At 62.2% G+C, this 27119-nt stretch overlaps 1 protein-coding gene across 3 annotated transcripts in view; it reads right to left on the reverse strand.

Moving 5' to 3' along the window:
* Positions 1 to 1010: 1010 nt before the first annotated feature.
* Positions 1011 to 27119, reverse strand: part of CHID1 (chitinase domain containing 1) — a 30062-nt gene continuing 3953 nt past the window's right edge. For 2 of the 3 annotated variants that reach the window (XM_078057580.1, XM_036083729.2), the window contains exons 2-13: positions 20047 to 20200; positions 19367 to 19516; positions 18996 to 19128; positions 18275 to 18319; positions 17704 to 17810; positions 17288 to 17349; positions 14105 to 14197; positions 9519 to 9620; positions 8843 to 8998; positions 1642 to 1722; positions 1338 to 1380; positions 1011 to 1188 (exon numbers count right to left, since the gene is read on the reverse strand). In XM_078057580.1, the coding sequence (XP_077913706.1) occupies positions 1090 to 1188; positions 1338 to 1380; positions 1642 to 1722; positions 8843 to 8998; positions 9519 to 9620; positions 14105 to 14197; positions 17288 to 17349; positions 17704 to 17810; positions 18275 to 18319; positions 18996 to 19128; positions 19367 to 19516; positions 20047 to 20157 (1182 nt within the window). In that variant the 5' untranslated portion in view covers positions 20158 to 20200 and the 3' untranslated portion in view covers positions 1011 to 1089. Of the gene's footprint in view, positions 1189 to 1337; positions 1381 to 1641; positions 1723 to 8300; positions 8669 to 8842; positions 8999 to 9518; positions 9621 to 14104; positions 14198 to 17287; positions 17350 to 17703; positions 17811 to 18274; positions 18320 to 18995; positions 19129 to 19366; positions 19517 to 20046; positions 20201 to 27119 lie in introns of those variants that run through there. The other variant, XM_036083730.2, reaches the window with a different exon arrangement.

The raw sequence follows: 27119 nt of genomic DNA on the forward strand, positions 1-27119 counted from the left end.
ACAGGCACACACACGAACACACGTGCACATGCGTGCTGAGCGTGCACACACGCGTCCACAGCGGCTGCACACGTGGACTTCTTGTGACGGCTCCGCTTCATCCCCACACCCCCTCTCCCTCCTTCTATTCAGGCCCAGACTCCTCACCCACGCCAGCAGGCCGTCCCGCCCCCCCAGCCCCATGAGCAAGTCTGTGGCTTTGGGAGAGGGGGTAGCCGGCAGGGCCTGTCCCCCTCAGAACAGCGGGGTTCTTCCGTGGGGCCGCTCCCAACAGGGCGCTGGCGGGCCCTGCCCCTCAGAGCCCTTCCCGCTTCACGTCCCACAGCAGGAGAGCAGGGAGCACGGCCTCCACCCCAGGACTTGCAGTGTAGAAGCCCCAAGTGCTTCGGGCAGGGCCCCAAGCTCACGCACAGCAGCTGAGCAGTGAGTCGGGGCCGGCTCCGCGGACAGCACCAGGCCCCGGACCGGCGTGCTTACCGAGGGGGCTCCGCTGCTCGCAGCCCGCAGGACCATGGAGCTCAATGGCTGGGAGCGGGGGCCGGCAGCCCTTCTGGCCGAGGGCCTGGGGGGCGGGGTCCAGCTGTCTTTGGCTACTGGCAGTCCCAGAGTCTCTCCTGATGTTTCATGCCGGGAGCCTGGCTACGCCTGTGGGCAGAACCCGACCGCCCAGCCCACTGGCACCCACGGGCTCGCAGGGTTCCTTTGCGGGACGGGAACAGCTTCTCTGAGTCGGGCTTCATACAGCGGCCCCCACCCCCTCGCTGGGCAGGCCAGGCCAGCATGGGCAGTGAGAGGCCGAGGCCCCTCGGCACAGCCCCGGGGTCCACAGGGGAGGGGAGAGAGCCCGGTCCTGCCCCCACCCGGCCTGGCGGCAGTGAGGGCTGGGTGGGAGGGGCCTGCGTCGTCTGGGCAACCTGGCCAGGACGGCCCCACCCCACATCACTGGTGAGGAGGCCTGGCTCCCAGGACCCCTCGGCCACCTCGAGGACCACAGCAGAAACTGGACGGGAAACAGAGAAGAGTCTGTATTTCACATGTGAACTGGTCACTCCATCGCTCAGGAAAGCACACATCTGCTCGCGGCCAGGCCTAGAGCAGGTCGTAGAAGTAGTCCAGGCCCTGGCCCAGCTCCCACAGGGACACTCCGACGCCCAGCTCCCGGGCCAGCTCCAGCCGCACCTGCACAGACTGGGGGCCCACGGGCAGGCGTGAGCCCCACCGCTCACCCCCGGGGCAGCCCCCCGCCGACACTGCTCAGCAGGGCCTCACCGAGGACAAGGGTCCTTGTGGGGAGGGGCTGTACCTGCTGCCCCCACCCTCAGCCGGCCCACACATACCTTCAGAGTTGGGTAGAAAACCATGTGCCTCCCACCGCGGCTTCTGCAAAACACGACGAGGCCTTCTGCCTCCTCCCAGCCTCTGCTTCTCCCGCACCCCTCCCCTGCCCCCAAATGGAAGGGCGTGCCGGCCCCGCCTCCCCTTCCAGCAGAGGTCTCCGACCGGTTGGAAAGGGCCCTCCACGGGTCCCACTCCTTGGGCTGGCCCAGCCCTCAGGGGCAGTGCGCGAGCTGGTGGCCCGGGGGCCCTTGGCCAGCCCGGGCAGGCACACCCCTCACCTAGGGCCTCCTCCTGGACACTCACTTCTTGTACTCGAAGAAATGCTCTGCTGCCTGGCTGTCCCACACGATCCGGGGCCTGTGGTCCTTCAGCATCTGGATGTACCTGTGGGAGGCCGGGCACGGATGTAGGAGTCCCCGAGACCGCCCGGCTGTGGGAGGGCCACGTGTGCACCCTGGACAGGGGAGCGTAGGACGGGGCCTGGGACCCTCAGCCCTGGGCCCACGTGGGCTGGGGGCCTCGTGTCCTCCCTCGGGGGTCGGGGAAGGACAGAGATGCTGACAGATGGCCCCTGAGATTGGAGCAGTGGCCCTGGCGGCACCTGTGGGCTGCGCAGTGGAGTGTGGGACGGCACCAAGGCTGGGTGTCCCGACCGAACCTTCTGCTGTGTCCTCTCTGCCCCACGAGGGTCCACGTGGACGGAGTGAGGGCACGTGCGTTCGGGGCAGAGCAGGCGCTCATGGGGACTGCTGAGCGTCACAGGAGAGGCAAACTCACAGCATGTGGCTCAGCTGTCACCGGTCACCGGGGGGGCGGGGGCTGCTAAGAGGGCCCAGGGCTTCGTTTTGGGTGAGGAAAGTGTGGAATTTGAGGTGCTGGCCACACAACTGAATGCACAGAACGCCCCTGCACGGCGGGCTCGGCCACGCTGAGTTTGTGGGGTGTGAAGGACGCCTCCCCCCACAAGTGACAAGGCCTCAGATTGGAGTGTTCTGGGAAGACCAGACAGAATCAGGGTGCATGTGTGCAGGACCCACCACAGCCAGGCAGGGAGGACCCCAAGGAGGGCGGGAGGAGCGCCGGGGCCCCCCCACTCCAAAGGAAACTAGCCCGTGGCTTCTCACCTTCCGTGGCGGGGCCTGAGGTCTCCCTACACGCTACGCTGGGACCCCCACCCCGAGACGAGAGACACGCGAGGGGCTGGGTCGAGTCTAAGCCACCCGTGCTGGACTGCTGCCGAGCTGCCCCAACCTCGGGAGGGGTCCCTGCCAGCCCATAGCCCTGACCTCCCACCAGCAAGGGGGCCTGGGGCCTGATAAACATGAAGGGTGGGGCCCACATGCCCAGTGGCCTCTCCTTGTTGCCGTTCCTGCCGCAGCCAGAGCCACTGTGCCCCACCCCCTGCCAGCCGACAGCCCCCTCGAGCGGCCCCCTGACCCGGCTTCCCCGATGGCCCTGCGACAGGCTTCTTGGGCTGGGGGTGGGCAGAGCAGGGCCTCTCTGATGTAGGCCCACGCTATGAGTCCAGCGGGCGCTGGGCCAGTTGCTTCTCGGGTGACATGAGGACCCTGGCCTGCAGGGCCCCCCGTCCCCCACAGGCAGCGGGGCCCCCCAGGGCTACCTTTCATGGGCAGGACACAACAACCACAGCAGAAGGCACGCGGAGAGCCGAGCCGTGACAAAGCGTGCCCTAAAGCCAAGCCAGGCACACAAGGAGGCCTGGGACCGAGGCAAGAGCAGGGTGCTTGGAGGCAGGACCCAGCAAAAGGAGGACAAAGGCACAGAGCTGGACAGGAAGTAGGCCCTGAGAAGCAGCCCAGGGAGGCCGCCCAGGGTCTGCTGGAGTGAGATGGGGCACAACATAGCGACGCTGGCAGGAAAGGCCCCGCAGGGTGGGGGCTGCAGGCCCCAAAGGTTCAGAAGAACAGGTGCCCACCTGGGTTGGTGCTGGGGATATTGTGGGGCCAGGCCAGGCCCTGGGGAACATCCTGGCTTGCCAGCGAAGCAGGACTTTGAAGGCATGGGGCCCTACAGATAAGCACCTAGACCCACACCACCTCCTGGGGGATTTCATAGCTGTCCAGAATCCCTGGAGTTGGAGACTGACCAGGCCACACAGAGGAGCCTGGCCACGGTCATGACAGGTCCGTGTGTTGTCCAGGGATGGCCAACAGAGACTAGTAAGTTGGGAGGAAACTCAGGCACTGCAGACCACGGCCCCCCAGGCTCCCTTGGCTGCCACAGAACCCAGGCCTGGCCGGCAGAGGCCAGGAGACCACGTGCCAGGCCTGAGGGAGCTGGCCTCCTGCCCCCGCCACGGGCTCCTGGCTCTGTCTGCAGCCGAGCAGATGGTGCGGCGGCTGATCCCACACTCCCTGGAAGGGACCAGGGACACCTGCCACAAAGGGCCTGGGGCTCATCATCGGAGAGGCCAAGACAGGGACGGCAGACGGCCCTGAAACAGGCTGCCCGGGCTTCTGTCAGTGCGAAAGCTGGCGAGCCTGAGTGACTGTGGGGCTCCCCAGCACCCCACGCCTGGCCCATCGTCAGCTGCGTGGGGAACAGGGTCCGTCACCGCAGGTTCCTGGGGGGGCTGGCGAGGGTGTGCATCCCGGTGAACTGCGTTTCTAGGGTGCTGGACTGGAGGCTCCCCCCCCCCAAACAAAGGCATCAATCTAGAGCCTTGCTGAGCTCCTCCGTCTGGCTCACGGATCAAAGAGATGTGGCCCTGAGAGGGGCACACGTCAGGCCTCCTCTGCAGGCCAGGAGGCCTGCCTGGAAGAATTAGGCCGGAGGTGGAACGAGACCTCTCAGGGCCTGAGGGGTGCCTCCCTGTTGGTGTTACACAGGTGGGGAGGCACTCTGGTGCGGGGGGGCTCATGCCAGGTGTGGGAGGGTGCTCAGGCCACACTGGGGGTTCATGCTGGTACATGGCCCAGCGCCCATTACCCCGCTCTGTGTGTGTCCTTTGTTCTCATCAGGAGCTGCTGTCCTTCCTTGGACAGCAGCTCGCACCCCGGGACTGTGGGGGGGATGTGACCCCCTTCCTAGGATCGACTGTCCTCTCGTGGAGGGAGGAGAAGTCCCTCCTGATCCCCATCAGCCCCACGGGCCCCTCCACAGGGCTAGCTCACTGTGACGCGAACGCCAGGGACGGTGCTGTGCCGGGAACCGTGCTCTGCTTGAGACCCTACTTTGGCAAAGGCTCCCTAAATGTGAATCCGACTGCGTGGGGGCCTGTGGGAGTGACCACACTGAGGGCCACGTGTCTGCCCCTCCACAACTCGTCTGGGGCTCGAGGCTCAAGGATCCCTCGTTGGAACGGCAGCCTGCCACTGGGCCAGTCAGAAGCCCTTCCTAGGGCTCCTGGGGGCTCCTCACAGGGCTCAGAAGCCAGCCCCCCAGGTGCCCCAGCCCTGGATGGTGGGCACCCACACACCACGGCTGGGGGCATGGCCTCTCCTGCCCACCGTGGAGGGTGTGGCCCCCAGCCTACCAGGATCCGGAGGGGGACCGCCAGGGGAGGGGAAAGCCCGGCCGGAGGCGGGCGCCCTGGGGCACCTGCTCCTTTCCTCAAACATCCCTGGGGGCTAAGGGCACCCTCGTCCACCCTTATCCCACTGCACAGGCACACAGAGCAGGACAGCGGAGCCTGTGCCCTCAGCCCCTTTCGTCTCACAGCCCGCGATCGCCCGGGGAACGTGGGGGGACAAGGGGAGATGGGGGGACGAGGAGGAGGATGAGGAGAGGGCGACAATGAGGGGGACAAGGGGGGGACGAGGAAGGGGACGGGGCGAGGGGGGGCGAGGGGGGATGAGGAGGGGGATGAGGGGGGATGAGGGGGGACGAGGAGGGGGATGAGAAGGAGGATGAGGGGGCGATGATGGGGATGAGGGGGGACGAGGGGGGACGAGGAGGGGGATGAGAAGGAGGATGAAGGGGCGATGATGGGGGATGAGGGGAGGACGGGGGGATGGGGGCAAGGAGGGGGACGAGGGGGGATGGGGGATGAGGAGGCGATGAGGTGGGGGACGAGGAGGGTGCCGGGAGCCACCACCAGGACCACAGAGCCTCTGGCCTGGCCCCATTCTACAGTGAGGCGGGAGGCGGCCTGGGGTGGGGGTGACTCTGGGGCAGCCCTATGCCACAGCCCCCCCAGAAGCAGATGTGACCCCTCACCTGCTTCAAAATCCTCAGGCCGGTTGGCACCTGGTGCCTCCAGGCTGCAGGACCGACCCTGCCTGCCGGCCGCAGCCCTGCCACCCCTGCCCAAGGCCCTCAGCCCCTCTCTGCAGGACACACCCACCGGGCAGGCCTCCACATGCCCTTGAGGTGCGTGAGCCGCAGCACCGTGCCCGCTCCGACCCACGGGAGGCCCCGCTGAGCTGTCACCTCAGCGCAGGGGACCGGGTGGTGGCCTCCTCCAGCCTGACTGGGCAGGGCGGCCAGCGCTCCCCCCGACACACAGCCATAGCCCCGGGCCCACACACCACTCTCCGGCCAACCCCTGCCCTCAGGCAGGCCGCAGCTGTGCTGCCCCCCTCCTCGGCCTCCCGCCCGCAGCTCTCAGTGGGGCACGGCTGGCGGGGAGGCGGAGGCCAGCAGCCTGGGGGGGGACACCTCAGAAGAGGGTGGGGAGGATGGGGGGACAGCCAGAAGCCCCCACGTCTGAGGACAGGTGGCGTGCGGGGGCACGCGTACCCACACACACCGTCATAATCGAGGCCCTGTCTCCCCGCCTCCAACAGTCAGGGGCCAGATGCTGGCGGCCAGTGGAGGCCGTGTGGTGTGTGACCCGGGCTGGGCACGTGCGGGGTTCACTGCCAGGCTGGGGCTAACAAGCCTGAGGACGCACTCCACGTGCTGCCGTGGGCCCACATGGAGCGTATGAACAGTAACTCTCCACCCTTGAGGTGGTGGCAGAGATGAACTGTGTCCCCCAGATTCCTATGCTGGAGTCCTGGCCCCCAGCACCCCAGGATGTGGCCACATCTGGTGATGGGGCCTTTACAGAGGGGCTGGAGGTAACACGGGGTCACCGGCATGGGCCCTGATCCGGTGTGACTGGGGTCCTTACAGGAAGAGGGGATCAGGACACAGACCCGCATGGAGGGACGACCCTGTGAGGACCCAGGGAGAGCACGGCCGTCCACACACAAGGAGAGAGGCCTCAGGGGGACCCCGCTCTGTCCACGCCTGTACCCTGGCTTCCAGTCTCTGGGACTGGGGGACGGTGAGCATCTTCAGTGTCTGTAAGGAGTGCAGGCTGCCTGAGCACCGGAGGGCTAACACCTCCCGGCCCCCACAGGCCCGGGCCAGCAGAGCCTGAGGCTGGAGCAGAGGCGGGCAGGTAGGGGGCACTGGGGCCCTGTGGCCTTACACAAGTATGCTCCTACTCCCCGCTGACCGGTCAGCAGACACATGGCGAGGCTCCTTAAAGGCCTGGGGGCTGGTGCTGGGAGCCCAAGCTCTGGACGCGGCTCTGCCCACTGTCTCCTTGAGCCGGGCACCTGGTCAGGGACAGGGGCAGAACAGGGGCACCAGCAATACTTCCAGAAATTTCTCAGCAATCCCGTCAGAGAGGGGCTGCAGTGGGGAAGGGGCAGCACGCGAGGAGCACAGAACAGCCCTGGCCAGAAGGTCAGGGAAACAGGAAGGGGGAGCTCTCGGGGATGGGGCGGCCGGGTGCCGAGAACCCCAGTCTGCTGCAGGGAGATGGGGCAGCGCCCCAGCAACCGACCAGGCACCATCTCAGCGCCCTGGGACCTGGGGAGCCACTCCTTGGCCTCCCTGCCCCAGCTCCTGCTGTCTATGCCACGTCCACACCACTTCCCAGCAGAGGGGCAGGCCCTGGTTCAGAGACACAGTGTGTGCCCAGTGCCAGGCGAGGGGTGGGCACCACAGGCCTGCACCAGACGCCAGCATCGGCTGTGCAGACACGGGATGTGGTCCTGGAGGGGCCACCACCTGCCCGTCCCCACCTCAGAGCACGGCAGATCCTGATGTCCCACCCACGGAGGGGCCCAACCCAAGGACAGCCGAGGTGAGGGGTGGTCGTGGCCCCTCATGGGCATTCTTCCTTGTCCTGGAGGCCCAGCCCTCAGAGCAGGAGGGGCCTGGAGGAAACAGGGAAGCCCCCCACCCCTCTGGGTAGATGGCTGGTAGCAGCCCCTCAGAACCCTCTAGTCCAGCCAAGGGCCAACCAGGCACCTTCCGTCCCCCCACCACAGCACAGCTGGAGGGGGTCACCACGGACGACAGGTACGGACAGGCCTGGACAGGCCTGGCGGCAGCAGGCACCCAACACTCAACCCCCCTGCCTAGGCTGACACGCTGTGTCCCTGGCAGAGGCAGGCCTGCAGGTGACCCGCACAGACCACCCCTGCAAAGACGGCAGGCTGCAATAGGCGCGCACCCAGGTCACAGCATCTGAACCCAATCTCCACCGAAAGGACAGTTCTCCAGAAGAGTGGCTGGCTCACACGGTTTCCAGACACCCCAACTGAAGGCTGAGAAGATTCAGGATTGCCAAAACACCCAGCGCCCAACAAGGCAAACTTCACAACATCTGGCATCCAACCAGATGAGAGGACGGTCGAGCCTAGGAAGGGGGTCACATCCCCCTCGGTCAGTCCCGGGGTGCGAGCTGCTGTCCAAGGAAGGACAGCAGCTCCTGATGAGAACAAAGGACACACAGAGCTCTGCAGAGCTCCAGCCAGACAGGAGCACGGGAGGAGAGCCACCGGCTGACCGGCTGACTGGACCCAGGACGGGCCCGACTCAGGGCGCAGCTGTCGCAGCCGAGCCCACATGTGGGAAGAGCAGGAGATGTGGAGGAGGACACCCGACACAAACTTCTGGACGTGAGCCCCACAACATGTAAGCGGGAAAGGTGGGGAGGGGACAGCATGCGAGACACGGGCAAAGAAGCCGATGAAAACTGAGCAAGCGAGAAAATGACATGAGTATCAGTGGGCGGGGACGAGTCCACCGACCCGACACATGTATTTGAGGGCCCGAAGGAGAAGAGAAAGAAAGGGACAGAAAAAACATTTAAAGAAACTGGCCAAAATTGTTCCAGATTTCATGGAAAGTATAAACACACGGGTCCCAAAAGCTCAACAAAAACTAAGTGCAAAACACATACAGAAAACCGCATGAGGGGACGCCCGAACCAAAACTGGGCCAGGCACTGCCCCAACGGACAGGTCACGGCAGGAAGATGGACGCAGGAAAACCCAGGATCACAGACTCAGCAAAAATATCTTTCAAAAAATCAACGCCAAATGAAGTTTCCGTGCCACTCGCGCTGGGAAGGCGGTCCGCATGCCTGTGGATGGGGCGGAACCTCAGGGCCTGTCCCGCCCAACCTGACGGGCTCAGCCCGGCCCCGCCCCAGCTCTCAGCCACCACCTCCAGGAGACTCGCAGACCCCCAGCAACAAGGGCCTGGGACGCAGGACAGCACAGGGGCTGCGCTGCATGGTGGGGAGCCCCGGGCTCACCTGGCCCCGATGACAGGCTCACGTGCGTCCCTGGACGCTGCATAGTCCATGCCGTAGAGGTTGAGGCCCAGGAGGATCTTGCTGCGCCACTTGGACTTGGGGTCCAGGACCTGGACGCAGGCTCGAACCCAGGACAATGGTGCATTGGGGCCAGGCCTGCGGGGGTGAGGGAGGAGTGGGTTTCAGCAGCAGGCAGAGGCCTCAGGCCACGCACTCTGGGCACCGCAGGCTGTGGCAGGGGGAAGGGAGGGCAGCAGACACAGGCCTCCTGCGGTGCCTTCTAGCTGGACCCGGGCCTCTGCGGTGGACAGAGGCAGCAGTGGGCAGCACTGTGACCCCGCCCACAGGGGCACCTTCTCGTTGGCAACATGGTGGGCCCAGTGCCAGCGGCCACTATGCGGGCAGAGATGGACACCCCAGGACGGTGTTCCCACAAGGGCTGTCCTCTGCCCTCCCTCAACTGCCCCGGAAATGTGAAGGCTGCCCAATGCAGGGGCAATTGTGGGCCAGGCCCCCCATGTCCCTGGAGCCAAGAGCTGACAGCAGTGTGGCTCCAAGCACGCTGGTGGCAAACCAGGCCTTGCCCCTCTGCCTGTCCAGTGTCCGGGCCCCAGAGGAGGCGAGCATCTCTGTGCCAGGCCGTGGAACCTGCTGGGCCCTCGGCGCCCACACTCACTGCTGTGCTGTGGGGTAGTCGTAGGTCATGAGGCTGAAGCCGTCCAGCACGGGGGCCAGCTGCTCAAACTCCTTGTGTGTGAACATGCCCAGCTGGTCGGTCCTGCAACAAGATACGCATGTCCACCACTACCCGTCTCTCACAGCCCAGCCAGCCCCGCCCCGGCTGGCACCCGAGTCCACCTGAGGACCCAGCAAGCTGGCTGTGGGGGCGCCCAGACCATGCCCCTCCCTCCCTCCACTCTGGGAGGGCGGCAGGTCACTTTCCCTAGAAAGTAACTGGTCACTCGGCTACAGGGCACAGCCCGTGGCTAAGCCAGGGCCACATTCCAAGAGAAGGCCAGCAGATCGAGCCCAATGTTGGCGGTCAAGCAAAGGCTCATTTCTCTCCGTGTCCCAGCCCTCCCCACCATGCATCCGAGGGCGAGATCAGCCCAGCTCCGGGACGGCCCCATTCCCCCAGGTGGTCCGTCTGCTAGCCTGTCTGCTCTGCTGCAGCAGCCCCTAAGACTGCCAGGTCCCCAGGGGGACTCTCCACATCGTGAGCAGAGACAGGACCCCTCTTCTCAGGCTGCACCCCGGAAACCCTGGGTAAGTGTGTCCCACTGCAGGGACCTCAGAGACGTTCATCCATTCCATGGGACCCAGGTGACCCTGAGATACTCTGTCTCAGGGCAGCCCCACTCAAACCCAGAGCAGAGCCTCTCCAGCTGCCTCTGTGGGGAGCAGGCAGGATGCCAGGCCCAGGCCCCGCAGAGACACGGGGCACCCACAAGACCTGAAGATAAGCAGTGCCAGCAGACGATGGCCTCAATGAGGAGCATCAGACACAATGGGGTGCTCAGGGACACATCTGGGGGCAGATGTTTTGCTGGGCCACGACAGCCATACTCCCTGATGGGGACAAGCCCCCCAGAGTGGGCCGGAAGATGCCAGGCCCCAGCAGAAAGAAGATGGGCCACAGGTGGCTTGCGAACACATCTTGTACCCTCCAGGCCTCATTCCTGGGGAAGCACAAGAGCAGTGGGCACGTGGGTTCTGGGAAAATGCTTCCCATTTCAAAGGCTCACCCATCTCCAGGTGGGACATTCACAGAAGAACCCAGACACCTAGGCCTGCCGTTGCGGGACTCAGTGGCTCAGGAGGGGAGGCCGGGTGTGGGCGGCAGTGAGGCGGTCTAGTGGGGGGGCGCACCCCTCAGTCCCACGTCTTGGTCCTTGTAGTGCCTGGTGGTTTCCGGAGCATCTGGTGCCAGAAACCTTCCCTACTCCACTGGGAGAGGGGACCCCACCCAGGGTCCTGGAGGGGCCAGGACCAGGTGTGAAGGAAAGGCCAGCCGGGGGCAGGACTCCGGCAGGCATGGGGCAGCAGGAAATGAGCTTGGGGGAGGTCCCCAGGAGGCCCACTAGCAAACCCGCTCCTGCCTTCTCCGGGCCTGCTGGTGCTCAGAGCAGACACTCCTGGTGAGGGCCACGGGGGTCGGGGAGGCCCTTCTCCCGTTAATACTCTGCCCTGAGAAGTCCACAGTTTAGGGAGGGCTGCTGGAGAAGTCTGGACCAGGCTCAAGTCAGGCACGACTCCTTGAGCCCCTCCTCCTCTGCGAATTTCAGGGGCTGCCCTGTCAGAGGTGGTTTCCGCTTTGTGAAGTCTGTCCTACAATCCCACCCTCCCGTGCCCACCTCACCCTTCCTGGGGCATCCAGCTCTTCTGGGCCCATCCTCCACACGGGCACCAGCCTCCTGCCACAAGCCGGGCTCCCACACCCCTCCTGCTGGGATGGCCCTGGTCTGCCAGATGCTTCTGGCTGAGTCACCTTCTCTCCAGCCATGGGCAGCCCTCCTTTCTAGAAGGCTGGCAGCCACGCAGGCCCCTCTACTCTGAGACCCCACCGCTGCCAGCCTGCGTGCCTCCAAGGCTTCCGCCCTCCCCAGGACTCCCAAACCTCCACCCTCACACCTCCTGCTTCACCCCCACATGGTGGACGCCTCCCTCGTCCATCACCCTGACCGGCTGCCATGTCTGGGGCTGAGCCCCACTGCTAGTCACCCCAACCTGCTGGGCACCCCACCTCTCATGGTGCCGACTGGTCTCTTCCCCAGAGAGGATCCTGTCCCATCTCCCTAGTCACGTGGCCACATGCTTGTAGCTGACGCTGCACCCCTCTATCTTCCCCCAGACACCAAGACCGGCCACCTATCGGTGGTAAACCCCAAGTCCTACCCCTGACCAGCCCTCCCATGGCCAACCCCTGTGGGGTCAGTGCAGGCTCTGTGCGTGGCCACTGGCCCCTGCCACCAGCCACAGGGCGGCCCCCACAGTGTGTGCAAGGCAGGTGTCACTGACCATACTCTCGCTATCAGGGCACCCACGTCTGCTCCCCACGGGCCTCGTGGCCCAAGCCCCTGGCAGTCTCTGGCCTGCTCAACCCCGGGCTCCTCCACCTGGAGCTAGTGTCTCCGTGTGTGTGAAGCTGAGTACATGCTCCGCTGGAGGCAGGGCTCCAGGTCAGCATGGCTGCCTGCGCCAGGAGTCCCAGACACAGGCCCACAGCAGAGAAAAGGCATTGCATGCACGCTATTGCCCTGTGCCCCAGCCGTGGCGAGGTGAGTGAGGAGCACGACTGCGCCCTGCTGCAGGAAACACCAAGAGGCATTTACGGGCTTGTCTGTTGGGAGCTGTCAGCAAGTGTGTGTGGGGGGTCAATGTCGTCAGTGAGCTGAGCTCCTGTGGGGCACCGCCAGCCAGAGCCTGGGGGGAAACACTGGGCGGGCAGACAGCTGGGACAGCACAGCCCAGGCCCACAGCCCAGTCGCCAGGAGGGGCTGGCCCGGCCGTGCCCACAGCCCATCACACCCAGAAGCCCCCACCCCAGCCCTGACCACACTGGCCATGGCCCCCCTGCTGGACATCCCCCTCAGCTGCCTGAGGAGGGTGCATCCTCCCTTGGTGGCTGCAGGGTGAGGGGCGGGCCGTCTACGTCCTGCCCAGGTGCCAGGAGCTCGGGCTAAGAACCCCTGGGCACAGATGCACCCCACTGCAGTCCACCTGCCCTTCCAGGCCAGGCCCGGGGTGGACCTGAGGGCGTCCAGCCCCTACACCCTCCCACACTCTCCAGCGTACCCTCTGCACCCCGCCCCACGCATGCGCCAGAAGCTGCTAGACTCTGTGCAGAGGGCTGCAGGCGGGCGCCCCAGCCCTGCCTCTGGCCGTGGGACTGCGCAGCACCAGCCTCAGCCTGAGGATGCCCCCTCCTCTGAGCAGCTTACCTCCACGGAGGCCACCTCCTGTAGCCATCCCGCAGACGGACCCTGACCACAAAGGATGACAGGGTCTCAACCCGCCAAGCACCCCCCGGTCCCCAAGCCACCCACAAAAACTGGGAGGAAATGGGCGCCAAGCACCGTGGCCAAACCCACAGGCTCTAGAGGGTCCGCGCCCCGGCCTACCCAGAGGAAAAGCTCCTCTTCCAGTCCCAGTCCCAGCCCCAACCTCAGGAAGCCACGAGAGGCCCCGCCCTGGGAGCAGCACAGGTCCCCACGGAGCCAGCCTCAGGACACATGCGCACCCCACACACATTCACCAACGTGCACACATACATCCGTGTGTGTGGGATGAAGGACAGACAGGTGGGGCTCTGGGTGGGCTCCCTCCTGGGTCGAGCAGCACCTGCCCTGCTCCAGGAGGGAGGTGTTGGCCTGTGGGACCCTCCCCACCCACAGTGGACTGAGAACCTTGACAGTGTGGGGAGAAAACTCAGATAGCAGGCTGATGCCCAGGTAATGCAAAGGGCATGGGGGAGCACAGCCCATAGCCTCTGGTGGCACGCCAGGCTCCGTGGGCCAACTGGTGCTTCTGTGAGCCCGTCAGCCTGGGAACCACAGCTGGACATCACAGGCCCCAGAGGCCCACCCATCCTGCTGCCACTCGACAGGGTGGGCCAGTTGCTTCGTCCCAGGGCAGCAGGTGGGAGCCCAGTGTGCACCTGTGGGCCAAGGGGCTGGGCTGGCAAAGGCCAAGCAGAGCCCCCAGTTGGTCCCACCCAGACCTCTGTAGCCGCCTCCCCAACAAAGCCCTGCCATCTGACCTTGGGTCTGCCCCTGGTCCCGACAGATCTGGAGCATCCATGGTGCCCGGCACTGGGTGACACCCTGGGCAGAGGGGACATGGTTCCAACAACTAGGGCCTGGGCTGCTCGTCCTCCCTGTGCCCTGGGTTCCAGAAGGGCTGCCTCACTGGGCTGGGGAGGGTGAGCAGCCAGGCCGGGGAAGGAGGGGGTGTGACCACACAGCCTGGACCTCCCACAGATGCGGCAGGTGTGGATTCCCTAAAGCTCTGTGTTGTGGTGAAGCTCCAGGGCTACACCTGAGAGTGAGTGGAAATGTCTAAAAGATGCAGGCCCTCAAACTGAGGAACTCCTAACATCTTCCAGCGCTCGGCTGGAAGGGTGCAGCCTTCCGCTGCTGATGTGTGAGGACACGCCGCCGTGGCTGACATGGATCCCCAGCCCCAGCTCCCACGGCGTCTACCGACCCAGGGTTGCTACTGACTGGGACGGAGCTGCCCGCCCCCAGCGAGCAAGGAACTTACCCAGGAGTGACAGCCGGTGGGATGACCAGGATGGCCAGCAGCCGGGCCTGGTGCAGGGCCTCAGCCAGGTGGGTGAGCATGTGGATGAGGCCCCTGCAAAGAACCAGGAGATCAAGAACAGGAAGTCGAGAGGCCTGACCCAGACCCACTACAGGGCAGGCGCCCCTTCATGTGCACCTTGTGCCCTGGACGGCTCCAGTGTGGCCCTGCGCCATGTAAACGCTTGAGCACCAGGGCAGCCCAGCAGGTCCTGCAGGGGTCACCCTCCACCCAAACTGGGCCTGCTCAGAACTTGGCTGGTCCCTGTCCTTCCTCGCTCAGGGTCACTGAGAATGGCATGGGGAACAAAGGGGCATCTGGGCAGCACCCCATCACCTCTGGACTCTCCCAGACACACAGCCTGCCCAGGGGGTGGGGAAGGACCTATATGTGCCCAGCATGCTGACCTGCTGGTGGCTGGGTCAGCCCAGGCCACGAAACACCACCTGGCCTACTGGGTGCCACACAGCACCTGAGAGATGCCCCAGGACCAGAATAGTGAGGATAGCTCCACCAACTAGGCCTTGTGCTGTGGGGGAGTCCTAGCCTGGTACCCCAAAGCACTGGCCTCAACTACCCAGCCCCCTCCTGTGGCCACCCCCAGCCTGGAAGATACCCAGATACAGCCGTCTGTCTCAGTCCTAGGCAGGGGGGCATCCTCCGCCCTGGGACACACAGAAGGGACACCTGTGGGTGGGCATCAGGCGTGACTCCCCACTTGTGCACGGGCATGTCTCAACAGGAAGTGGGCCACCAGGTGGGGGACAGAGAGGAAGCTGGAGTCATGGACTCCTCTGGCCCTAGAGGCATGGCAGGTACACCCAGTGGAATGGAGACTAAGCCGGCTCCAGGCACCCCATCCCCCTCATGCCACACAGCGAGGACCACCAAGTGACAGGTGCCCAGGAGCCCTGCAGGTGGCTAAGCTGCGCTCTGTGTTCAGTCTGGCCTGGGCCCAGTCTGCAGAGCCCAGTGAGTCCACCCCTCACACACAGTGCAGATCAGAGGGGCTAAGGCACTGGGATTCTCACCAGCAGGGATGGTAGGGCTGTCCTGGCTACCCTTGCACGGCCAGGGCATGGGGCCCAGTGCCCACCTCCAGGCCCCACTCCACACAAGTGTGCAGAGGAAGGGTGCGGCCCCGGCTGTCTCGACGAGGGTAGGCTGGGCACTGACTGCTGGAGCGCGGCTCAGCAGGAGTGAGCCCTGGCGCGCGGAGTCTCTCCTGCAAGGAGGCAGCCTGGGCTCCGGTCAAGCCCTTGGAGAGCACACGCCCCTATCCGTCTGCAGCACCCGCGGCACCGGCTGTCCTGGCTCTCTGGACGGCCCCAGGACTGCGTCTTTGTGAGAAGGGAAGGGTGGTTTTGTGCCCCTGGGGCAGCACCCACCAGCTGGGAACCTGGGGTCACCTGTGTGCCCTGCGCACGTGTGGAGGGGACCGGGCCACTCACTGGAGCTGGGCACCATCCCCGCCTGCTGCAACTGCTCGGACCACCTGCTCCTCCCCAGAGGACCTCTGTGGGAGGGAGGCCCGGGGGGCCCGCGTCCAGGGCGTCAAGCCGACGCTGTGCCGCCGTGCCCCCACACCACGCAGGCCGTGTGCCCCACAGCATCTGCCGACAATGGCCTTTCCAGGCTGGCCTCTGGAGAAGGAACAGTGCCCTCGGACACCTTGTCAGACGCCCCAGTGAGGGTGACAGGGGGGGACGGCCTTGTGAAATGTTTGCATTGTGCCTCGCTGCCGCCAGGCCCATTCCATCCTGGGAGATGGCTCCCAGGTGGCGATGTGCCCAGAGCCATCTGTCATCCTGGCTGCTCTCCGCCCCACTCCACCTGGCCCCCGACTGCCCTGCTGGCCGCACCCTCATCACGGGCCTGCTACATCCTGGCTGCGGCTCAGGTAGGCGCCCACCCCCTGCAGCGAGCCGGGGCAGAATGAAGCTGCCTGGTGAGAAGGTGCAGGGGAAGGTCTCCAGCTCCGCCTCCAAAAGGTGCTGGACGGTCACCTTGTCAGGGCTGTTGCCTGGGAGGAGAGGTGAGGAGGGTCTCTTGGCTGAGAGCCAGGACCCCAGGCACAGTGGCCCTGTGCCAGCTCCCGATAAACACAGGAAGCCCCTCAACTTGGCTCGCACTATCTCTACCCATCCTCCCCGCCCAAACTGGGCCTCATGGCCCTCCTAGGGCTAGGGGCTTGGGCCCAAGTGCAGTGGGAACCACAGCTGCCCAGACAGGCCTGCCCCTCCAACCCTGGGCAAGGAGCCCCCAGGCATGCCTGGCTCCAGGCACAGACGAGAGCCAACAGCATGCCTTCCACCTGCACTTGGACACCGCCTCTGAGCGGGCAGAGAATGGCCTGCAGCTGCAGGAGGACAGAAGGGGGGCCGCCCTGGGGACAGCCCTAGCCCAGTGCTCCCTGCTAGGGCAGGCAGGCATGGAGAAGCGGGGGCGCGGGGGGAGGACGGACAGACTCAGGCTTTGAGCTGGGACTCCTTCAGGCAGAAAAGGGAGGGGATGTTCCAGAGCCAGCGGTGGCTGGCTGATGGCTTCTGCTGTCCCCGGCACCGTGTGGGCTACCCCAGCACTCTGCCACGCGAACATCCAAGACACCCTGCGCAGCACAGCTCGGGACTCCCTCGGCCCTTTGTGGGGCTGACCCCCATGTCCCTGATGGAAGTGGGTGGTGGTTGCTACAGGCAACACGTGACCACTCCCGCCCCGCCTGGTCCCTCTGGTCACAGGCAGGGTGGGTGCCACCGCGAGGGGAGCACACAGAGCCTGCGGGCCTGGGCAGCTGACTCATGTCCTAGATGACTTGGTGGCTGGCATCAGCGGACCTCTTCTCAGCAGAGGGGCTCCTGCTCATGTCCAAGCCTGACCCTGCCGTCACCACGTGGGCCAGTCTCCCCCAGCACACTCCTGGGGGATGCTTATCACACTCCCTTCACCATCCACGCAGGCGTCCGGGCGGGCAAAGCAACAGTGCGGCCAGAGCCGGACGCTGGCCCTCGGCTGCTTCTGGGGCCATCCCTGCCCCTGGGTGTAGACCATGGGAAGAAGGCCCTCCCCGCGATGGCCCTCCCTCAGTCCTTCCTCCACCCTCCTCCAGGACGCCAGGGGGACAGGAAGAGCACAGAGCCCACTCACACGTGCTTCTGGCTCAGCAGCTGGCTCCAGACCTCCACCACGAAGCCGTCAAAGTGCTGGCTCTGAAAGGCACAGGGCAGACAGAGAGGGTCTGATGAGCCCGGAGGGGTGGGTGGGAAGGCTACCGAGAGCCAGCCACCGCCACCCACACAGTGAGGTCACGGCAGGCCCCAAAGCCCCTCTTTGAAGGGCGCAGTGTGGAGGTCCCCAGAGGAGCCAGGAGCAGAGGGGCTGGGCCTCTTGTGTCCTGTCCACTTGTGTGCCTCTCCAACCCCAACCCCTGGGGGCCTGAAGGGCCAGGAAGGCAGTGGGCAGCCGGGTATCGCCCAAGGGAAGCCTCCCAGCCCAGAGGACCTCTGTGGTCAAGAGGGAGCCTAGGGCAGCCTGGGCTGACCCCATGCAGTGCCAGGCCTCACCTTGGCCACCTGGACCATGGTCTTGCCAAGCTCTTCTATCTCGTCCTCGCTGTCCAAGACATTCCGGAAGTCCTCATGAGTCCAGTCCTCAAACAGGAGTCGGGGCACTTGGGGAATAGACCCACACAGGGATTGTGACCCCTCTGTACTTGGCCCCGCCCTCAGGGCAGCCCTTCGCCACCACAGCAGAGTGACCACATAGCTGAGTGCCCACGTGGCCTGGTAAGGGAGGGGCGCTGGGTAATGCCGACCTCTTTCCCCCTCACACACCAAGTTTCTGGGTGCCCGCTGCTCACGCCTGGCTCCCGCCGGACCGTCTTCCACCCTGATTGGTCTCCAGCTGGCCCCACCCCCCAGGGCTCCTCCTGTTCAGCCGTCACCTGTCCCCTTGCTCCAATCCCCAGCCCCTGCTAATCCCACTGTACTTTGGGAGCACCCTTGCCAGCTGTGAGCTCCAGGACTGGGCAGGTAGGGCCGGCATCACTCTCAGCCCGGTCCTGCCAGGGCCTCTACCTCACAGCGTGTGGCTTAAGGGCTGAGTGCCCTGACAGTCCAGGCCCAGTGGACTTACCAATACGTAAACCCTTGGCCTGCTTCCTGACTGCCCGCAACCACCCTGTGGGACAAGGAGAGGACAGTCGATGCAGGGACACATGAAGACCCAGCCCACCCCCAAGGAAGAAAATGCCGGGGCCCCTGCAATGGACATGCAGAGGGGAGGCAGCAAGAGAGAATCTGTGGGTCCAGCCCCCTCCTTCTCTTCCTCCCCCTGCAGAGCAGCCAGGGCAGGTCAGACCTCTGGGTCACTGGGGAGAAAGTGGTGGCATTGGCCACATCTAGAGAAAAGTAGCCTCCAAGGCGGCTAGGACTGTTTCTTGGAGCTAAAGGGTGCCTGAGGGCCAGGTCCCAGTGCTGCCCAGCCTGTGTCCTCTGACATGCCCTCCCAGCATCGAGGGATGGCTTTGGGTCTCAGAACACCACAACCAGCTAACACACCCTCTCTCCAAACCCCAAAGGGGGACGGCTATGTGAACTTGGATGCGTGCTCACAGAGGTGGCTGCCAAGATAGCCAGGCCCTCCTGGACACCTCCTCCCTGGACCCTGTGTACAAACTGCCAAAGGGACAGGGTTTGGGCCAATGCCAGACAGTCTCACCTCGTGCACACACACTCAGCTACACACACACCCCCAGACATACAGAGCCACACCCTCACACTCACACACATGCAGACATGCACTCACACCCTTCTGGGCCCTCAGGACGAGCACAGATGAGCAGCAACATGAGAACCTTGGTCCACGTCGTGAAGGCCTGTGACCTCGAACATCTCCCGACCCCGCCGCTTCAGTTGTAGCCACACGGGCGAGATGTGCGTGAACTTGCTCCCGAAGACCTTTGCAACATCATAGCCATGGCTGTTCCACTGGCAGAAAATGGAGAACAGATGAGTGCACTTGCAGCTGTGGACAGAGGGCCCTAGAGACACCACAGGACCACCTGGGCCACGTGGGACAAGCCCCCAGAAAACCCTTGAGATGGCTGTCACTTCTTTGGGAGGCCTCTCTCCCCATGTACCTGCACGGCAGCAACCCTGGGAGGTGAGGACCCCAGTGGCCACCTTGCCCTCGGGACCTCGCTATCTGCCCTGGGGCCTGGCTTACTGGAGTGACGTAGCCCAGGACGTCCCCAGCGAAGTGCCTCTCCCGCGCCTTTGCTGAGCAGTAGCTACGATGCTCCAGAACCACATCCTCAGCCCTAAGGTCCATCACCACCAGACCCCGGTCTTGGACAGGCTTCTCTGAAAACTGAGTCTGAAATAAAAGCAACAGGACAAAATGGTCAAGGCCTGCTGTCCACAGGCAGGACACGGACCCCGAGGAACAGCAACGGTGCTCTGATCATCCAGGCACTGTGTCGTGGGATCAACACAGTGCCGCTGACCGGAGACCACAGGGAAAGGTCCACCCTTGAGGAGCTGACAGTCCCTGAGGACTCACTCTCCCATCCCAGAAAAATGGCGCAAAGGCATGGCATGTCTCTTGTCTGATCCACTGACCGCCGCTAAGATCATAGAACTCTGCAAGGCAGGACAAGAGTATGGCCATGGGAAGAAGCAGAGGCGGGGTGAGGGCCGAAATCTGGGCCAGTGGGGGTGGGCACACCCTCAGCCCCTTCTCCAGAAGCTGCTCCCTCTCAGGCCATTGGCCAAAGCCCCGGGCAATACTGGCCAGCTGCCCGAGGAGGCCAAGGCCCCAGCCTCCCGGCTCACAGAGCGCTGCATCCCAGGCCTCGGCACGCGACTCCAGGGGCAGGAAGAGGCCAACCCCCAGAACACCCCTACCTTCTCCAGCAGGGTCTTCGAGGCGGCCTTTTTGGCATCTGACTTTGACAGAGTAGTATGAACAGAGCTGCAGGCCAGAGCAAGCCAGAGCGTGCTGAGCAGCGTCCTCATGGTGGGAGTATCACAGTGCAGTCCAACCTCGGGGGCCAGGGGGCTGTAGAGAGAGCAGAGCACACATGACCACCAGCAGTGTGGGGTGTCCCCTCTGCCAAATGGAGCACCTCATAGGGCCTGGGTCCTCATGGCACTGCCTGGGCACTGGCCCCAGGACAGAGCCCTACCCTGGGCCAGCCCTAGTGGCCTGACTAGCCTCCGGCACTGCTGGGCCCCTCGTTCCTCAGATGCCCAGAAAGGGGCCTCCCTGCTGCTGGTCAGAAAGCCTTCCCCACTGCCTCAGGGCTGCCCTGACCACGGGTGCCATCTAGGGAAACGGTGGCTGCCCCCCACCAACCCAAAGAAATCCAGGCTACTGGAGGGCTTAAGTGTAAAACAGCAGCGCCATGGAAAGGCCTAGAAGAAAATATGGGTGCCTGCTTCTGAAAACTCAGGGCAGAGAAGGCCTTTCCAAGTACGTCAGCAGTGTGGAAGTTAGGGAAGAACAGGCCAACGGAATTCATTATATAGAAACGTGACACTTCAGGGGCGCCTGGGTGGCTCAGTTGGTGAAGCGTCTGCCGTCGGCTCAGGTCATGGTCTCAGGGTCCTGGAATCGAGCCCCACGTTGGGCTCTCTCCTCGGTGGGGAGTCTGCTTGTCCCTCTCCCTCTGCCCCTCACCCCCGCTTGTACGCTCTCTCTCTCAAATAAATTAATAAAATCTTAAAAAAACCCCACAAACTAGGGGCACCTGGGTGGCTCAGTTGGTTAAGCGGCTGCCTTCGGCTCAGGTCACGATCCCGGGGTCCTGGGATCCAACCCCGCATCGGGCTCCCTGCTCGGGGAGGGGGGGCGGAGGAGCCCGATTCTACCTCTCCCTCTGCCTGCTGTTCCCCCTGTTTGTGCTCTCCGTCAAATAAATAAATAAAATCTTTTTTTTTTTAAAGATTTTATCTATTTGACAGAGAGAGAGACAGCGAGAGAGGGAACACAAGCAGGGAGAGTGGGAGAAGGAGAAGTAGTCTTCCCGCTGAGCAGGGAGCCCAATGCAGGGCTCCATCCCAGGACCCTGGGATCGTGACCTGAGCTGAAGGCAGACGCTTAACGACTAAGCCACCCAGGTGCCCCTAAATAAATAAAATCTTAAAAAAAAAAAAAAGTGACACTTTCATTTAGGAAACAAAAAAGCAAATTTAAAGAAATAATAAACCAGAAAAAAATTAGAACGTACTTCACAAAGCATTCCTACCCATTATCTATCCATAATAAGCAAAGAACTTTTACAAATCAAGAATAAGAAGCTCCAGGGGCGCCTGGGGGGCTCAGTCGTTAAGCGTCTGCCTTCGGCTCGGGTCATGGTCCCAGGGTCCTGGGATCGAGCCCCGCATCGGGCTCCCTGCTCAGCAGGAAGCCTGCTTCTCCCTCTCCCACTCCCCCTGCTTGTGTCCCCTCTCTCGCTGTGTCTCTCTCTGTCAAATAAAATCTTTAAAAAAAAAAAAAAAAAAGAATAAGAGGCTCCAATAAAAAATGCCCCACTACGAAAATATAGGAAATGAAGAGGTGTAGTCATACCTTAGTACACAAAACCCCAAACTCCCTAACACACAGCTGCCGCATACAGACATGCTATCACAGATACCCTGTAAAGCCAGGCATACCCCATAATACAGATACCCCATAATAGAGATACTGTGTAATACAGACACATTGTAACATAGAGATATCCCACAACGCAGAAGTACCCCACGTTATACACGCCCAAGATACAGAGATGCCTGTAATACACAGAGATGCCCTGGAGTACACAGAGACACCCCGAAATACACAGAGATCCCCCGGAATACACAGAGATCGCCTGGAATACGCAAAGACGCCCTGGAATATGCAGAGATCCCCTGGAACACTCAGAGATGCCCTGGAATACGCAGAGATCCCCTGGAATACGCAGAGGTGCCCTGGAATACGCAGAGATCCCCTGGAATACGCAGAGGTGCCCTGGAATACACAGAGATCCCCTGGAATACACAGAGATCCCCTGGAATAGGCAGAAACACCCTGGAATACACAGAGACGCCCTGGAATACGCAGAGGCGCCCTGGAATACACAGAGATCCCCTGGAATACATAGAGATCCCCTGGAATACACAGAGATCCCCTGGAATACACAGAGATGTCCTGGAACACGCAGAGGCGCCCTGGAATATGCAGAGATCCCCTGGAATACAAAGAGATACTCTGGAATACACAGAGATCACCTGGAATATACAGAGATGCCCTGGAATATGGAGAGATCCCCTGGAATACGCAGAGATGCCCTGGAATATGCAGAGACACCCTGGAATGCGCAGAGATCCCCTGGAATAAGCAGAGACGCCTTGGAATATGCAGAGATCCCTTGGAATATGCAGAGATCCCCTGGAATATGCAGAGACACCCTGGAATGCGCAGAGATCACCTGGAATAGGCAGAGACGCCTTGGAATACACACAGATCCCCTGGAGTACGCAGAGGCACCCTGGAATACGCAGAGCTCCCCTAGAATACGCAGAGCTGCCCCGGAATACGCAGAGCTCCCCTGGAATACACAGAGATCCCCTGGAATACGCAGAGACACCCTGGAATACACAGCGATCCCCTGGAATAGGCAGAGACGCCTTGGAATACACAGAGATCCCCTGGAATACGCAGAGATGCCCTGGAAAAAGCAGAGATCCCCTGGAATACACAGAGATCCTCCGGAATACACAGCGATCCCCTGGAACAGGCATAGACGCCCTGGAATATGCAGAAATCTTCTGGAATACTCAGAGACACCCTGGAAGATGCAGAGATCCCCTGGAATACACAGAGACACCCTGGAATACACAGAGATCCCCTGGAATATACAGAGGCACCCTGGAGTACGCAGAAATGCCCTGGAACACGCAGAGATCCCCTGGAATATGCAGAGATCTCCTGGAATAGGCAGAGATGCCCTAGAATATACAGAGATCCCCTGGAATACACAGAGGCGCCCTGGAATACACAGAGATCCTCTGGAATACACAGAGATGCCTTAAGCCCCAGAAACAGCACCTCAGCTTCACTAGCAATTAAAGTAGACACGCAGTGTTGGTGAGGACTACAGGGTACGATGCTAACGGTGTGGACTTGGGACAGCAACAATTCTCGCGAGCTGTTCCTGGGAATTCAATTTGCGAAAATCTTTTGGATGACAATCTAGTCATAAGTATACTTTCCAACACGTGTTTCCTTTCACAAATTACACTTTGGGGGACTTCTGCACTTATGTGGAGAACCCATGAGGAGGTTCATCACAGCACTGTTTAAACAGAATAACACACATTTCCACATGCTGGCGTATGGACAGGCCCTGTGATGCTCACAGTGCACTGGTCAGTGCAAATGGGACAAAGTGCACACATGCAAAAGGATCCCAGCTTTATTTAAGAATTCCTACGTGTATACACACCTACAGAGAAAAGTACAGAAAGGGCGATGCTAAAAAGTAAATGAGGAGGCTATCTGGACTGCTGATCATTCTGTATCTTTTTGGCTTTAGCTGTATTTTCTGGCTTTCCTGCACTGGACTTTTATGAGCTTGCAGTTCTCTTTTAGGTTCTGCCCCCCGCCCCCCCCCCCCCCCCCCCCCGCAATGCTGCCTCCTTGTCTTTCACTCTCAGGGCAGCTGAGTAACAAGCAGGCCCAGGCTGGCTGTAGTCCTTAATGAGGCTTTAAGGTGTGCAAGTGTGTTGGTCCACAGACTCACGGCCCCAGTGGACTGCCCCCTCCAGACCAGCTTAGGAACCACTTGGTGGCAGAGCCAGAGGAGACCCCACAGGCCCTGGGGAGCCAGCCTAGCCTCCTGCCCAGCAGGCAGGCATGTGGCCTTTCCTCAGGCTATCGGGTCACCAGAGCCCCAGCCAGGCAGGGTACGCCGTCAGGTGCCGACGGAGTCCGGCCTTCCGCAGTGCTCACCCCTCCATCCCCTCCACCCTGTTGACCTCCTGGCCAGGAGCTGGTTTGAGCTCCTCCAAAACCCTCCTCTCCAGCTGCTTCCCTTCACAGAGCAGCAAGTCTGCACACTGAGGCACCGGATACTCCCACAGCATACCTGTGCGGGGCCATGGGAGAATAAAGCCCAGGTGAGGAGCCCTGGAGGTCCCTCCCCAGGAGGCAGGGAGGCATAAAAGGCTGGCCCAAGAGCTTCACGGGAGGACAGAAGGGACACAACTGCAAGGGCAACTCTGAAGGGGCTGTGGGGAGGGATACAAAGACCCAGGCCCAGATTGCCATCCTCTGCCCCCTCCCCTCCCCAGCAGCCCCTCTCCTGACACGTCCTGGCATCATCAGAATCATCAAGGACAACAGCCCCTGCCTCCTCCCATCTCGTGACCACAGCTCTGACTTGGGCTCTCTCAGTCACAGCAGAGGGCAGGTGGCACAGAACTCACACGGGCAGGCTGAGATCGCGGCTGCCAAGCTATGAGGGGCTAACTCTAGGAAGCCTGGCCACCAGGAGGCCAGAAAGACACCTGAACAAACATGGTCGCACAAGGGGCTGCAGAGCAGAGAGGACAGCTGTGCATGCAGGGACAACCCCACCTGCTGGCAGGAGCCACATGGAGTGGGACAGAGGGCCCACTCTGCCAGGCACCCCCACCTTTGACCCCAGCCCCTCTGGGTCCACTCCATGACCTCAGTCTCCTCCTCAGCTCCAGGGTGGAGGTCTGGGTCACACAGGATGGAAGGTATGAGAAACCAAGCGGGAGGGAGGTCCTCAAGCAATCCGCAGTGGCCTGGGGTGTGCCCCAGTAGCCTTCTCGCCCTCTGTCCATGGCCTGCTGCCCCACCTGCTGCCCACCCACGCAGAGACCCCTCTGCCTATGGCTCACCCGCCCCTTGACCTATGATTTCACACTATGGGGAAGGAAGGGGAAAGGGCAGAGATGGGGCTCATCTGGGGGAAGGGAGATGGACCCTGCCAGGCTCTGTACACAGTGGAGAGAGCAACGGAAAGAGCCAGACTGAGCTCAAGGCCTGGACTGAAACTGCCACTGACTGCGCCCAGTGGCCAGCCCTGGGATGAGGCATGATGGTATCATGAGAGGGTTGCTCATGAGTGCTGGGCTACTCCCTGACTGGCCATGAACCTTCCAGACCGAATGCCTGACATGTGGTGGTGAGGACACAGTGTGTGAGCTGCTGTGACATGTGGGGTGCTTGAGCAGCAGCAGGGCCCTTGTCTGCACCTCCCATGGCTCCCTGCTATGCACCGTGGGCCTGGACATCCTACCAGAGGCCTGAGGGCAAACTCTCCCATCGTGCTCTCTGCAGAGTCCCTGCTCTCATGTCCGTTTTTTCCACACACACCAATGACCTCCTTTAGGCAGCACAGCCCCCGCAGAGTGTGGTGTGTAGTGAGCACTTCATGTCTGTGGTCACCGAGAGGGACCTGGGGAGGCAGGGGTCTCCGATCTGCTCTAACAACTGAGAGCCCCACTATTCCGGGGGCTCCAAGCTCCTGGGAGGATTGTTTCAGCAGTGTGTTGACCAAAGGACAGCAAGTCACAGCAGTAACTTTCAAATGTTTTTTGAGACCCACAGTTAGAGTGTATCATAGCCCAGTACCTGTGTGCATGCGCCACGTGTGCATATGCACCGTATGTGTCGAGTGAAAGCCACTAACCAGAGCGAACCATGCTCTGTGATACACTGACCATTTTCCTATTTCATTTTTAAGAAACTGATTTTTAGGGGCGCCTGGGTGGCTCGGTGGGTTGAGCATTCAACTCTTGCTTTCGGCTCAGGTCATGATGTCAGGGTCGTGAGATGGAGGCTCCGTGCTCAGTGGGGAGTCTGCCTCTTTCCCTCTGCCCTCCCCCCATGTGTGCTCCCTTGCTCTCTCTAAATGGATAAATCTTAATTAAAAAAAAAAAAAAAGGAAATTGATTTTTACCCATCAAATTGGTCTCACTATTCAGTAATATGCAGTTTGAGAAATGCTAACAGATGTGCCCTGAGTGTGTCACCAACACGCTGCTGGACCAAGAGCCAACTTTCTGGTTAGCAGAGTTCGGCTGCTCCCGCACCAAGTGTAATGGCCAGTCACAGGCATTCTCGCCTTTGAGCACAGATCCTGGAACCAACTGTATTCCTGGGTGAGGGGTGAGCGCGCTCTGGGAAGGAAAGGCAGCGTGAGAGGCAGGACAAGCGCAGCCCTGGTGACATTTATTGACCGCGTGCTACACGTCAGGCCCTGGGACACAGGAAGTGGAGTAAATCCTGCTCAGAGGTGAAGCTGCAGTGCGTGGCCACTGTGCTACACTAACGCAACACAGCGATGGGCACGGGATGCCACAGATGGCTCAAGGTCTAGTTTTGCCACCAACCCACTGTCCCCTAGCTCTGTGGGAAGCGAGGGGCTGACAAGTGACCCTCCATCGTGGGAAGTCTATAGCTTTCAAGACACATGGCCGAATGAAGAGGGATCCGGCCTAGCGCACCCGAACGAGCATGGGGCCACCTGCTCCACAATCTGGCTTGGCCTCTGGGGACAGGGTGGCCACCACTCTCTGTCTCACCCACATTCTCACACTAGCCCCACACAGTCACACCCGCACTCTCACAGGCCCCACACGTCACACCTGCTCACCCACACCCTCTCACACCAGCCCCACATGCTCACACCCACCTCAGTCACACTAAGCGTGTTGGTCACACTCACTGTCTTCACTCAGGTCCTTACTCCCACACCGTCTTGCACAAACTGGCTCTCACAGCTCCACTCTCTCACCAGTTCTCTCACGGGCCCCCCACGCTCTCACCCGCACTCTCACCCCCGCTCTCTCAGGGGCCCCCCACGCTCTCACCCGCACTCTCACCCCCGCTCTCTCACCCCCGCTCTCTCACGGGCCCCCCACGCTCTCACCCACATTCTCACCCCCGCTCTCTCAGGGGCCCCCCACGCTCTCACCCA

Source organism: Halichoerus grypus, chromosome 11 (assembly GCF_964656455.1).
Source record: "Halichoerus grypus chromosome 11, mHalGry1.hap1.1, whole genome shotgun sequence".
Lineage (NCBI taxonomy): Eukaryota > Metazoa > Chordata > Mammalia > Carnivora > Phocidae > Halichoerus > Halichoerus grypus.